The sequence below is a fragment of the Mesitornis unicolor genome, unplaced genomic scaffold, assembly GCF_000695765.1.
Source record: "Mesitornis unicolor isolate BGI_N332 unplaced genomic scaffold, ASM69576v1 scaffold9975, whole genome shotgun sequence".
Classification (NCBI taxonomy): Eukaryota; Metazoa; Chordata; class Aves; order Mesitornithiformes; family Mesitornithidae; genus Mesitornis; species Mesitornis unicolor.
Window position 1 is genome coordinate 27,227 of NW_010183452.1, and position 14,961 is coordinate 42,187.

A 14,961-nucleotide genomic window follows, 5' to 3' on the forward strand; every position below is an offset into this window, starting at 1 on the left:
ATTTACTACCATTCTGGAGCAAAAATAAAGGCAGAGAACAGTGGATTTCAGCCATCAGACAAAAATGTTACATGTTGTTCTGCAGGGTATCTGGAGAGGGTTCTTGTTCTGACAGGCCATGGGACCTCAGGCCTTGCTATGTGCAGAGATGGTTCCCAATCAGCAGTCTGGCTGATGGCCTTGATTTCAAGCTGGGTAGCTTCTAGACTGCTAGACTGACACCTAAAATAGATGAATATGTCATTTACAGAAACATTAGAAATAGGAGCTGTAAAAGGGTTCATAGTAAATGTCCAGTTATCTTAGGATTTGGAGAAAGAATGAGGTGGGGCTCAGGACCCTTGGCTGTGTAAGAAAACAAGACTGACTGTGAGGAATGCATTTTCCTCTTGCTACAAGAAATCCTTTCGATGCAGAATAAACCCTGGACTGCTGAGACCTAGTGTTGGAACAAAATAGAGAAATGCAATGCAAAGATGGAATTCTGTTCCTAGTACAACATGATTCTTCCAGTCCCATGTTGGGCAGCCTGTGCTGGAGCAATGCCTTGATCTTTCAGCTCTGTGATGACAGAGATACTTGCACTTGATAGAAGCCTCATCTTATCTGTCCCCCAGCTCCACCTTTCATATAAAAGGTGATGAACAAGAAAAGAGTATACAGTTCAATGACTTTTAAGAGCCAAATCTACCAATATAACAGAGGAAAAAAAAAAGAAAATATGAAACCGCAGGAAAAAGCGGTGCACTGGTGCTTACCAGCATTTGAGAAATGGATCCCAGGACAAGACAGGAGAAAGATGCTTTGACTTACTGCTGGATGGACTAAGTTGTTGCAGGAACTAAATTGTTCAGGGAATTTTAGCTTAAGTCCAGCATGAAGCCTAACTTTCTGTCAGCAGCTTGAATGTAGGTAAAGGGATAATTACAAAAAGCAAAGCCTGTGACTTGAGGGACAGTAGAGCTACATGAGAAGTAATAACTTACTCTGGTTGGTAGAGGAGGTATTTCTGTTCTTCCTCAATATCACAAAACCCAGAAGAAGTGTGATCAGTATAATCGCAGCTATAAGTGGGCCAAAGAAATTTATCTTCACTTGCTCCATTTCTTTCATCTTTATCTCTGAATAAGAAAACAGAGGAGATACACATAGCAGAGATTTAATTTGGTTACCATTGGCTTAATCTATCCCAAAGTTATATGAATTAGAAGTTTAGGGAAAGGCCTTCAGCATCCTTTGCTTTTGCAGTGCTTTAATAGTGTCAATAAATCACTATTCACATTGCTTTTTTCCATTTCCAATAATTAGCAAAACCACCAAGTCTAAACAGCCATTTCAACAGTAGTAAGGCAAAATACTCTTTCTGAAGTTTGGATAATGTGAGAGATCAGCAACTTGGTTAATGTAAGAGCCTACGAGGCTGCTACGGTGTTACTGCTACTCTGTGCTACTGTGCAAGTTTGAAAAACCTGGGATATGTTACTATTTGGTATCTGTTGGAAATGATAGTCAAAACCAAATGAAATGCCGTATGGGATGTGAAAGTAGCAGGGAATGCAAACAAGTTTCCCTCTGATTATTGTGCTTTTGAGGTTTTGGTTGCTGGGATTAGCAACTGATAGGGCTTCAGCTATCACCAAAGAAAGCTTTTGTTTATGTGGAGTTTCTAGTTTCTTACTCACCATCACTGCTTATCAGGTGGCTACTTTCATAAGCCAGGGAGGAGAGAAGTAGAATTGAATGTGAAAGAGGAAAATGCAGCAAGTATAGCTAATACAGCTAGTATAGCCATGTTAACACTCATAAGCAGCATGTAGAGATGTGCAAACCTCAGAAGAATTCTGTATTTGATTTTAATAACTAAGAATCATAGAATGTAAGGACATCAGAGGCAGTTTGCAGTATCTGGCATTGATGACTTAACCCTTTAGCTAAATTTATGTGAAGAAGATTGCAATGTAGAGATTTTTCAGAATGAGTGGCAAGATTCTTTCACATCTGCAGTAGTAAGGTGCGTGCCTGTATGACCCTGGTAGGTTTTCCTGCAATGCTACCATTTCCTTTTGGCTACTCCTGTCATTTGAAGCACAGCTCTCCCTCTTCAATGTGGTCTAAAAGAGACAGATGCAAAGCAAAAAAACTCATGACCAGAATGAGAATTGTCTTTATTTTGATGCACTTATGTCATAGCTTATGAAAAAAAAATGTCAAAGGACGTTTTCCTGTCCAATGAGATAAAGGAAATACAGCTTTAGTTTAAAGAAGGGATCAGTCATGTGGAACCCTGATATAATAAAGCCTTATTGTCTTATAATGGAGTCAATATAATAACTTATAATACAGTCTTATTGGAACTCAGGTCTGCAGCTTCTTCTTACAAGGAGTGTGTGAAAAAAGACACAATCCCAGAGGAAAAAAATCCTCAAATATTCATTTTGGAATGCGCACTTCATTCTGCCAAATGTTATGAAAACCACCAGGAATGCTTTCAAGACTAGTCAAAGCTTCATGGCCTTTGCACTTAAACTCAGCACTGTCTATTTGGCAGTTTGTGAGCCAAATCTGATCCAAGGGACTCTTCTGTTTAGCCTTCTGCTTCTCTCTAGGCAATGATTAAGAATAGCAGCTCAAGCACCTAAACACCAGAAAAAAACCTTTATTACTGTCAGAGTGGTTAAATACTGGAGCAGTTTGCTGAGAGAGTTTGAGGAGTCTCTGTCATGGGGGATATTTAAAACCCAACTAGATAAGGTCCTGTTCTGCCTATTGACCCTGTTTTGAGCAGGGTGGTTGAACTAGATGATCTCCAGATGCCACTTCCAACCTCAACAGTTACCTGATTCTGTGAGGTGGAAACCTCTCTTAACCTCTCTTGTAACCAATCCCTACCGCTGCTTAGGGTTTATTTCCTGCCTTGACTGTGCTGCTATCTATGATCTGCTCTACTGCTCCTACCTATGCAAAAATTGGAGTCAGCAAATGGAGACTTACCTATACCTAATGGCAGTGAGACAAGGCTTCCCAGCTGCTCTCCAAGATAAAGCAAGCAGCTGATATTAGTGAGGGTGTTTGTAGGAACTGGAATATTCAGCTTGCTGGTAACATTGTACAGCTTTGTTACAGCATCCTGTGATAGATCCATGGGACAAATATGCCTGTGTGTTCTGTTTTCATATGAAATGAGCCAAGTCATCTGCTTGGGCTCTGGATAACCTCCGCTGGAAGAACAGGAAAGATTCAAGTATTCGTTGGGCTTTAGTTCCCCAGCGTGCAGCCATGCTATCTCAGGTTGACTATAGTTGGCTGAAATAGACCAAAGAGAAAACATTATCAGTCAGGCATACCGTGTCCTGTGACAGTTCCTGCCAAGATTTTCAGGCAGAACCAAGTCTAAACAACTTTCCCAAGAAAACAGTGGGAATTCCAAGAAGGGTTTGCTATGATTTCAGTGCATACGTAAACTTGCTGCTCATTGTCCTCCTACTACCTCTTTTAGATCCATTGACACCTCAGAATAATCAAACCTGGCCTCCTTGCATGTCAGTGCGTAAGAGCAAAATGGGAATGGGACACAGTGCTGCCAACTCTCATACCCATGATTAGGTAAGGGGAAAACCACAAACTTTTAACTGTGAAAATTAGAGAAAGAAATCATCTGAGAGTCTTCGGATGGGGTAAGCTGGAGGTCCAGTGCTGTCATAGGTAGAAATATCCTTGGTGTATGTCAGTTTTATGAGTATTCATTTTGCAACATATAAAGTAATTCACTTGACAGTAGGCCTCAAGTTTTTATGTGGAAGTGACTACAGTGTAAGTTTTTTTTACTTTGTGTCATTGGATACTCATCCCAGTCAATGAAAAATATAGCTGTTGCTTTCAAAAGTTGAGTTTCCCAGGCAATAAATAGTTGGTGAAACAAGATTGGAAAGAATTATTTAAACATAAAATATGAATGATAAAAGGAAGCTTTTAACCAACACTGTCTGTTAAATAAATACCCAAATATTCTCAAACAGGATTTGTTTGGTTAAAAGGTCATAGTAAAAATAGTAGACTATAATGGAGAAGGAGACAATGTAGATGTAATACTAACTGTACATTGGCTCACAGCAAGTTAAAAACAAAGAAACAAAAATAACAACAAAAAAACAAGAAACATACTTAAGACTTCATTGAAAATACTTCATTATTTTAGTGCCAACAGGGCTAAAGACAGTAAGGAGAAATATTGGAGAAGGTGAGCCTAAGAGGGCCTGACTCTTCTGCACTCATACTCAGTGTGTTGGATTCAGGCTCTAATCCTTGCCCAAGTGAATTCTTAAGATGGATGGATGAAGAAATATGATGTTGCCTTTATTTGCTGTATGCCAACACATAGAGAGAAGGATTTAGCTTTATCACTTAAATCCTCAAGAGTGTCCATGGCTGTGAATTCAAATTGGAAAAAGTCCCACCTTCTTCACATCCCCAAATTTAGTTACATTGTCCCTCAGGAAAGCTCAAGCTTCCTCTTTCTCCTCATGATCTGACTTGCTTAGCTGACTGCTTACTCCAGCTTCTGGTCTGGAGTAATTATTCTCTCCTTGGCATTTTATAGGGAGGGCAGGAATGTAATCCATGGCTGTAAAATTTGCCAAATCATCCAAGTAATCATTCAATCTTATTGACAATAAACAAGTGGAAATAGTGGAATATACCCTGATCAAAGCACCTCCGTTTTTATGGTTTCTGGAACCTCAATTTACTGAAAAGTAACTGGTTGCATGCAGGGTATGGGTTATGTGTATGTGAGCTTTGGATTGTTTACAGAAAAAGCATATTTCAGGAAGTCTTTTGTATTTTAAGATAAGATGTATTTCAAAATATGCTATGGGCTTAGATTTAAATACCTCAAGAGACAGCAGATCCATCAAGCTCTTAATATTTTTCTCAATGGCTTAACCACCCTACCTGGTTTTGTTCTGTTTTCTAAACTGACAATGTGCCTTACTTCTCACTTGCTTCCAGCCACTGACTGTTTTTATATCTTCACTGAATTAATTACCCTTTTATTAGATATCCAATATTTTATGTGTATTTCAGGTTTCCACACTCTGAAAACAAGACTCTTCTCAGTCTTCTGTATTATAAAGTAATCAGATTGATCTTTTAATGTCTTTTAATGCTGGACTGCATTTTTCCAGCCTTCAGATAACTCTAGCAGAGCTTTACTTCATGCTTTTAAGTTTTTCAACATCCCCTTTCAAATGAGGACACAAACTGTTAAGTCTCTATTCTGACATCAGTTTTACTCCCAACACTTTGAATAGCGTGTACTTTGAAATAGCTTCCCTAGTCTCACCTACTTCCCTTATTGATCCATCCAAAGGAAACACTAGAGCCATGCTACAGCAGCAGAATTTCCAGTTAAGCTGCTTATCACCATGGTCTCTGCCTTGCCTGTTTTAAGAGCCAAAGCTTTCCATATTATGAAGCCCTCCTTTCTTTCTTGTGGATGATCTGTGTTCATTGTTCTTATATAAATAATCCTGGCTGTATACAATACATAAAATAGACATATATCTAGCTATATATTGTCCTAATATAAGACATATAAATAACACATGTAAACAGTATTAGAAGGCACTTCAGTATTTCTGAGTGGACTTGGTCACCAAGGGATCTAGATAGCTTTGTGTGACTGCCCTATCATTCTTATACAGCATTCAATCTTTCTTATGCCCATTTTGAGTGTGACACGTCATGCTACAAAAAACCCTGCACATATGATACAAAATTTTAATTAAGAATCAGCAGGTAAGCACAGGTACATTTCAACATTTGTATTTTTCTTCTAATTATTTTTATTTTTTAAAATATGATTTTATACTGCTCCTTCCTTGGAGATTATTGAACAGGAAGTAAATTGGAATGAACTTAACAGCGAGTAGTTTAAAACAGGCTGCCTTAAAAAGTCAGGGAGAGTTTTAGTGCCTAAGTATGAGACTTCTATAACATGTTGTGTAGATATTGGCTAAGCTGATAACTGATTTAACTGCTTGAATTAACTGAACAGTTGATGCTAAGCATCCCTTAAATTTGAGACCTTGATACTGAGTGCACATTATGAGTTTCCGAGTTCTTAAACTTTGCTTAAAATACTTGTCAAGTACTAGGAGAATCAAAATTAACAATCTAAGTTTTCTATCTGTGGATCAAGAGAACACTTGTCAGAAGCACAAAACTAAATAGGCTCAGATGTCCTGGTACTCTGTTTTTGGCTGCTGTTACACATGTTCTGTTCTCTTTTGAAGCGGTATGCTGAAGCCTGAAAACACCAGTGGAAGTTAGAAGCTGTTACTATTAATGACTAACTAGCACTATCATAGTGGAAGAGAGAACACAGGTATACAGACAAAGATAACTAACAGAAATGTTTAAAATAGAAAAAACATTAGGAAAATCTATTAGGAATTACTAAAAATATTAGGAAAATATTGTTTCCTCACTTCCATTCACCTGTTAGAAGATTTGCTGCCTTTTCCTCTAGTAACATGCAAGAAATCAGGTTAAATCTCATTAATGCATGCATTTTATCTTCAGACATAATTTCAGTCTTCCCTTAACTGAACATACAAATTTCTACTCCTCCACATATGAGCTGCTCTTTTCTTTATTTTCCTGGTGATTTATATTATCATAAAATAGCTGGCTGTTTGCAGAAATCTTATTATGTTTCAATTGTAATTTACCGTCAACTATGATAACTACTCCTACTTTTAATAGAAGATAGACCATCAGAAGTGTATTTTCCAGAGTTCTAAAAGCCATAAACCTTGCAGGAGACAAGAGGAAGAAGGCAGAATGGTTTTAAATATAAAGTATGACAGGGTGGGAATAAGGAATTTTGCAATGTTGCACAAATTATTGCCTCATTTTCTACTTCTTCTGATTGCTCCTACCTGAGTACTTTTCATTCAGAGCTGAGGGTTTTCTATTGAGAATTTTCCTATCCATCTTTAGAAATTCTGCTCGAATGCAGGTACATCTACAGTACCACACATTTCTGGACTGAAAAAAGTGACAGAGAACCTCCAAAAAAACTCCAGACCAGATGACAATTAGAAAAGATTACTTACCAATGATACTCAGTAAGCACTCAGATTTGTGTATGATCTTTGGTGATCCTTTATCTCTCTGCTGTACAATACATGTGTACTGTCCCTCATCCACAATTCCTGCATGTAACAATTGCAAGGTCCATTTCTCCATATCCATCTTGGTGCGATTTATATATTTAGGACTAAGGTTATCATGTTTTTCTTGGCCATAGTATACTTCATGCACCACCTCAAGAGCGTCTTTTTGCCAAAAAACTATTACACTCCTTATGTCAGTTTTCTGAGAGTTTGGAAAATAGCAAGATAAGTATGCAGCGTGATTGAGAAATGACTTCACCTGATGCACTCTGGCAGCAATACCTTAGACAAAGAGAGAGAAGAAATGAAGATTTCCATCATCTACAAAAGAACACCTAGTATTTGCACTCACAGAGGCAACATTTAATGACAGTAGCAATAAAAATGCCAGTATTTAGACACAAATTCTCCCACTAGGTATGACAGGACACATAGTTCTTCAAACAGACTCACTTAGTCTTGTGGACTTTGGGTCATAAAATGGTTTCTTATTTTTCTTCCTATATTTTACTTTCTAAGGAAGGCTGACCACACAGAGGTTGTGAGCATTTATATTTTAGAAGACTTATATGCAGGAAAAAGGTCTAAACCTCACATTCTTCTATGTAGCATTCTGAGTGCAGTGAGATTCTGCCACAAAGGAGATAGTTGCACAATTTCTTTTAAAAAAGTTGAGTTCATTCTTCTACATAACACAGCATTGTAGTTTTGAAGAAAATGTGAAGTGCATACTGTGTGCTATATGTTAGTGTTTAGGCAATGTATGACCATAAAGTCAGAAACAGGTGAACACTTTCACTGAAGAATTAATCTAAAGTTTAATGACAAATTAAATGCCAGATTCAACTGTTCTGTAATTAATCTAGAGTTTAATGACAGATTAAATGTCAGATTTAACTGTTCTGTTGCTTTTCTTGTTAACAGAAATGGTTGATAAACACAATTATGCCTTCATGCAAAGAAAGCATGAACTGTATTACACAAAGGATGACTTTTCTCCCACTTTCATCAGTGCATGTAGCCATTATTACAGGTGGTGATGGGCCAGGAGGACAGGCTTTTCTTGGAATGAGAAATGCACTCCTCTGCCCCAGAAGATACAAACACCTCTGGCATGTTCAAAAAGAGGAGATTTACAGTCTTTTACCTGGTGCAAAATTTTGACTGCTCCTCCAGAGCAGCAGACTGTAAAATGATCTCCATAGCTGCCTACAACTCCAGTTGTCCCATATCAAACTGTCAGTTTTCAGTTTAATATTGCTTTCCTCTATGATATACAGAGGTGATATACACACATTTTAGAGATAGATTTAAATTGAAAATTTAAGAGCAACATAAAATAAGTGTCATGTAAAGATATAAAGTTGAAGAGAGAGAGTACTTACTGTGTATTTTATAGAGTCCCTGCACACAATTTAAATACATGTCACATAGGCTATATGAACTCGATTGTGCAATGGAAATGATTAATTACTACGAAGGAATGAGCTTCTTAGTGGATGGGAAAGTATCACAGAGCAGAACCCAATAATCAAAGCAGTTTTTACAATTAAATATGCACGTTTTACCTGGGAGAAGTATCATAGCTTGAAGAAAGAATATGCAGACTTCCATGACACTGTAAGAAGGAAGAATGAAAGAAATATGTTAGAGGTTGAAAACACTCCAGTACCTTCTCCAGTAGTCCCAAAGAAGTCATAAAACAAGATGTTTTAGCAAAAGACAAACTATTAAGAAAGTCAATCTCACCTTTTCCCTTGGACTGATGCAAGACTTCTGTGTGCTTCACAGCCTTTAACAATAAGAAACATGACATGACATGTCCCTGGTTTACAGAGAAGGTGATACGGCTCAAGATGACTGCAGGCAGGGTATGCCATAGGAGGAACACAGAGTCCCTAGGGTGCAAAGAACAGGATGAGTACATGAAACGGCTTGTGTGGAGGAAAGAGGAATGGGGCACATGCTTGGCCTTGCCAGTGTGAGGAAGAAGATGGGGGAATTGAAAGTAGAGTGGGAGGAGAGGGTGACGCTGAAGGAAGAGATGGGGGAGATGGTGTGATGATGTCAGCTACCAGAAGTGATGAAGTGTGTGACCTTCAATTTTGTAACAGTAACCTATCCTTCACAAGAGTAAAAGATAACTGAGAGAAATCCTATATGGTTTAAAGACTTGAAGCTAAAGAGCACGTAAGTTGTGGTCTAGAAAAATGGGTATCTGCTTAGAAAAAAGGAAAAAAACTCTATGACATATCTCATAAACAAAACAGTTCTATGGCTGCCTGGGTTCATGTGGTATAAGGGCCTGTAGTCCTGGTAAACAGACAGATGTCATTTCCATGCACTGGTGAGAGAATGGCACTTGTATCTGACTGGCCTGTGGCTGCTGGTTTGCATTCTAGCAACGCCTTTGTGTTTTTCCTGTGCCTTTTCCATATACTTGGGAGAAGCCTCCACACCACGCCTGGCAAGGTCCTTCACTCTCCTGCTTTAAACAACTCCAGAGAATCCTCTTTTGCTGGAGCAGATGTAAAAACTCTTCAGCTCTCTTACTACATAAAATCAGTGAGATTGCTGTCTGCTGTCCTGACTGGTAGTACAGCTTCCTGATGGTTTCCCATTTTTTGTCATGTTTTATTTTAAGCTGTTATGCTTTGGTCTTTACCTTTACCCTAGATCTCTGGGAGCAAGAGGCTCTTCTGTTTAATACAGAATTCCCCTCAGTCTGCTGACACATTTTTTGTGTGTGGATTGTAACATACAGAACTGTGAATAGCATTTTTTTCCAGATCAGATTCATCCTGCCTTTTCTTATGAAAGAAGAAGAGAAAGAAATCCACATGTCTCAGAGGACACAGATAGTTTTCTTTGTGATCCATGAGTTTTAGCGGAAGAGGAGGGAGCGCTTGTGCAGAATCCATTGTTGTAGACATGGGTCATTCTTTTTCTGCTCCAGCCGCCCTACTACATGGTGAACTTCTATCAAGGGGTTTTCCTCCTAAGCTGGGCCCCACTGAATCAAACCACACAACTGATTGTCTAAATGAAATTGCCCGGGCTAAGCCACTAAAAACTACAGAAACTCCTACTCGACAGTCATATTTCCTTCCCTTCAGTAAGAATCCTTGCTTCTAGTCAAGTTAAAAAAAAAAAAAGCATAGCCCTATATTTTGATCCAGTGCTGGTGTGTAAGAGGAGAAATTAAAGCAATTTAGCAACTGGAAACATTAATGAAGTAGACAGAGAGTGTACTCCTATAGCTGGGCATGTTTTGCAATGACTGTCTCACAGCGGCAAAAGCCAAAAACGGAACTGAAAATAAGAGTGATAGAGTGAAATAGAACCCAGTCAAAAATACCAGATAACACTCCTTGTGTTTCTTTATGGGTTGGATTTGGAGCTATGAGGACAGAAGCGTCAAATATCCTACATGGTTTCCTGGCTACTCGCTTCCAGGAGAAGGCATGTTGCTGGGGAAGGCTGCATGAAGAAGGATCCCATGAGCCTGCAAAGGAGTGAAGCCCACATTCCCTGCAGAGGGAGGTCACTGAGTGTGACAAGCTGCTTCTTTTACGTGACTTGTGTTATAGAGAATTGCTGAATCATTAATTGAGCCAATAAAATTCAGTACTGCAAGTAGCGTATCTTATCTTACGCTTTTTCTGCAAGATACCTTTAACCAGCAAATGCAAATCCTTGGAGCCAGTGTTCAGAAGACTGAGGGGAGGAAGAATTACAGTCTCTGTGTTGTCTACTTACACCATTTGTTTGGCATGTTCAACAAAAATTCTGTACTCAATTATCTTTTATATCTGCAGGCCATTGAAAGTATGATTATGTCCCAGAACTGTTTAGCAGTCAAAGGGGACTAGGTAAGAGGGGCAAGATAGACTTTGCTTCAGGGTATGACCTGCTGCTGGCAAATGGTGTGGACTAAACTGTCCTCTTCATGGCCATGGCCCAGTGCATGAGCACTCTGCTCCACTTCAGAGCATTGTGGGTCTGTGTATGAATGTGCAGTTTTTCTGTTCAAATGCTGGCTGCATCCAGATGTGGGAGTGATGCTTTTTCACAATGCCAGTGATAACTGATGAGATAGGAGTGGTTTGAAGACCCAGGGCTTAAAAATTATAATCTCTGATATTCAAAATCACATGAGATCAGTTCTCCCTTCATGGAAAGGTAACCATTTTCCCTTGCTAAATAAGGCTAGCACTATGTGGCATGTGTTTCTTGCCTTTTGGGGCTTTGTCAGCCATTCCTGGAGATGTCCCCATGACCCACAATTACAAATCATGTGTAGATGTCAGAGATGAAAAATGGAGAAGTATATTGGTTGCAATTATGTCAGTATGCAGTCAGTAGTCACGGTCAACTCTTTATTTCCTTTCTCTGCAGTCCAGTCACTGAAAGGAGAAGAAACCATATGAGTACATGCACTTTACTGGCCCTATTCACGACTCCTTTGACTTGAACCAAATCAGTCTGAAAAAAAGTCATGAGGCAATTTCCACTTGGCTGAGTACAGGGGGATTCTTTCCTTGAAGAACTCTAAGATAAATGTTTGGGAAGAAGAGACAACTTCACTCCCTGTACTTTTGAGAGCAATTGCCAGAAAGCCCTGTGTGACTTATTTTGAGATCGGCTTGTGCTTTCTGTCTCTTGTTCCTCCCCATCCAACATGTGAATCCAGCATGTGAAAACCCAATATGCATAGTGAAGCATGAAGGTCTTGGAGTAAACAAGAGCTTTGTATCTGGTATGCTTGGCTGGGTTTTCATTTGCTCTCTTTTTTTCCTGGTTTTATTTTTGGATGTAGTCTTTATCTTTTGAAACACACCGTCAAATATGCACTGTTTGACTCGTAAGTTCCTTCACTGACCTTCGGCTGCTTTCAAAATATTCCTTTCTTACATGTTCTTACATGGAATTAGTCTATTTTCTTACATCAGGTACATATCTTCTATGGGAAGACTCTAATCCCCATGTTTCACAATGAACTCAAAACAAAACTGGCCACTGAACTAGTAATCTACTCTTTTGACTTTTCTAGTGTAGGGTATTTTTCTAAAATTTCCACCCTGTGCAACACTGAAGAGCTCCATGAGCAGTGCTGTGAGTCTCCTGGAGACAGGACATCTGCCAATAATACTTTCCACCACTGACTGGAAAGCTGTCCTAGAGATTTCTAAATGAAATTGTGCAAAAAATGCATTTACCAGCCTTCTTCCATGTTGTAAACACAGGTTGATTTAAACAAGTGTTATCAAAGGAAATCACAGCTTAAGAAAATTCCCTTAATGTGGCAAGGTCAGAGAATTCTAGGATGCTCTCCACACAGATACTAAGCCATACAACCACATAAGTATTCAACAAGAGACACATTTTAGAAACATACCATCACTCAGGCAACTTGTGTTTTCTATGTACTTCTCAAGTTAGAAAGTGACACTGTTTCAATAAACTACTAAACCTTTTCTATTGCTCATTCTTTTAGAACAATCTTTAAGTTTCATTTGAAAATTCTAGGCTTGTTGTTTAATTATGTTCTTATTACATTAAAAAAATGCCTCTATCTCCCTAATTTTTGATTTCTAAATGTATTTGTATTTCTTCTCACTATCCCCTCTTTCAGTAACATCCTTTCATTATATCTAAGATTGTCAGAAGAACTGTGACTTTATCTATGATTTTGAGATCACTTTGCTCTAACATCCAGAAACTGCTTTTTTAATAAAAATTAAACACCACCAATTATATAAATAATACCTTTGGTCCAAAGATCACGGAGCATTCCACCGCCTCTGCGACCAGAATTCTTCATCCACAACTAAAGGGCAGGTATCTGTGAAAGACAGCACAGCGACTGCCTAACGGTGCACAGTCCCACAGCACTAATCATAGGACACGAACGTTTACTCCACGCAAGTGCGATGGCAGGGGAAATTTGTAGGGGAAGAACGTCATCAACCAGAATTAGACATACATTGGGATTGGCTGGGGTGTTTATTCTGAGTTCCACCTAAAGGGCAGGGCAGGGCAGGGCAGGGCAGGGCAGGCTTACATATTTTTCCACACTCTAAGCTACACCTGGCCACAGAATTAGCAAGTTGGTTGAACCACTTCTGCATCATGAGCACTACATCAAGTGATGTCTGTCCTCCTTTCCCAGCCTTTGCACTTGCCTCAGGGTTAGTCAAGCAAACATCACAGTTAGGAAGCAGCAATTGCCAGGTTCATTTCTCACCAGGTTACACCAACTGGTTTGACTTTGCAATGAAACAGAGAAGGAGCATACCCCTATTCCCACACAGGTGACAATTTAAAGATGCCAGCTGATTTACAGAACACTCAGTTGCTGGAGTTTCCTCAAGAATCATTCCACAGAAGAGGAGATTCAAATGCCCACTGCCAGGTTGTCCCTCTTCTGAGTCTCCTACTTCTGCACAAGACACTTTGCCTGGAAATGGCAGCATGACTACACAATGCAGTACAGGCAAAGAGCAGTTTGCAGGGTACTTCTGATGGCAAGATATGTACTGTACACAAAAGGATGAATCTGTGGTTGATTCCCAACCTACATCCAAACACACCTAACAAGGATTAGCAGCCACGCAATGCATTTTATGTTTAGTCCTCAGGTACTACATTTTTTATTTTTAATAAGTGTCTTTCAAAAGCAGCTGGGCATGTGATACAAACCTCATACTGTTTTTTAAACAGGAGGATCACTGATCAGGAACTACTTCTTCTTGCAACAAATTAATCTCAATTATTAAATGAAGATGTGATATTCAGAATTGCAGTTAAATGAGCCAAGCCCTCCTGCACTCAGTTCTAATGCAGAAATCACTCTGGGGACACATACCGATTTTCTCACAGTGCTCATGTTACTTTAACTGATTTACAAAGCTAAAGGAAGAGGTTTTGCCTTTTGGTTTTGGATCCCTCCCTTCAACCGCCAAAATTACAGTAGCTGGGAAGAAAGGACCTAATTTTCCTGTCTACTGGAGTAAATTAAGATCACCACCCTTATAACAGGCTTAATCAGAAAATGCCCTGCAGATCCACTTTGGTCCTTTTGCCCAATTTCTGATTATAAATGTCTTGCTCCAGGAATTCAGGAAATAATTGCGCTGATGCCACTATAGAATGAGCTCTGGCTCATTCTGCTATAGACTGGTCAGCCTGCTCCAAGGAAAAAGTGATGTGTGTGAAGCTGCTATGATTAGCAACTGTGACCCAGGTGAAATAGAGAGCAGCTGTGGAGTCACTTTACTAATAGCAATTTGGTTTTTACGAATGTATGCTCCTACTTGTTTATAGGAGCATTACAAAGGCTTGCCTCTGTAACTGCTCAAGTCATTATCAGATAAATAAAAAAGCAACACCACTCAATTGAAAGCATTATTACAATACTAGGGAGTACTTTGTTTCTCTCTCCAGGCTTTCTGTCTCAGAGACAGAGAAGTACTCCAGTACACATCTTGATGACAGAAATGTTCATTCTTTCATCTGTCTTTAGTGTCTGTCCTCTACCATATGCAAAAAGCCCAGATCACAGAAAGTCAACTCTTTCCTATCACAAATACCTATGTGCTTCTTACAGCAAGTGCCCTCTGTCCAAAATAAGCTTCCTCTTTTTAACTTGAAATTCCCCTTCTTTCAAAGCACATTTAATTCTCTCACATATGTCGGTGCTATTCAGTGTCCCTGAGCTGCTGTGCAGCCCTGGTCTTCAAGAAAACCTTTGCTTGGATTTGGCCTGAAGAAAATAACACTT

General features: G+C 39.2%; 1 protein-coding gene across 1 annotated transcript; it reads right to left on the bottom strand.

The window, feature by feature from the left end:
- Positions 1 to 191: 191 nt before the first annotated feature.
- Positions 192 to 8,792, bottom strand: LOC104535620 (T-lymphocyte activation antigen CD86-like). Its single transcript, XM_010184138.1, has 5 exons — positions 8,747 to 8,792; positions 7,119 to 7,460; positions 2,992 to 3,303; positions 987 to 1,121; positions 192 to 222 (listed from the first exon to the last, which is right to left on the bottom strand). Exons 1-5 carry the CDS (start codon positions 8,790 to 8,792, stop codon positions 203 to 205), a joined length of 855 nt encoding a protein of 284 aa, XP_010182440.1. The 3' UTR covers positions 192 to 202.
- Between the last annotated feature and the right edge of the window lie 6,169 nt (positions 8,793 to 14,961).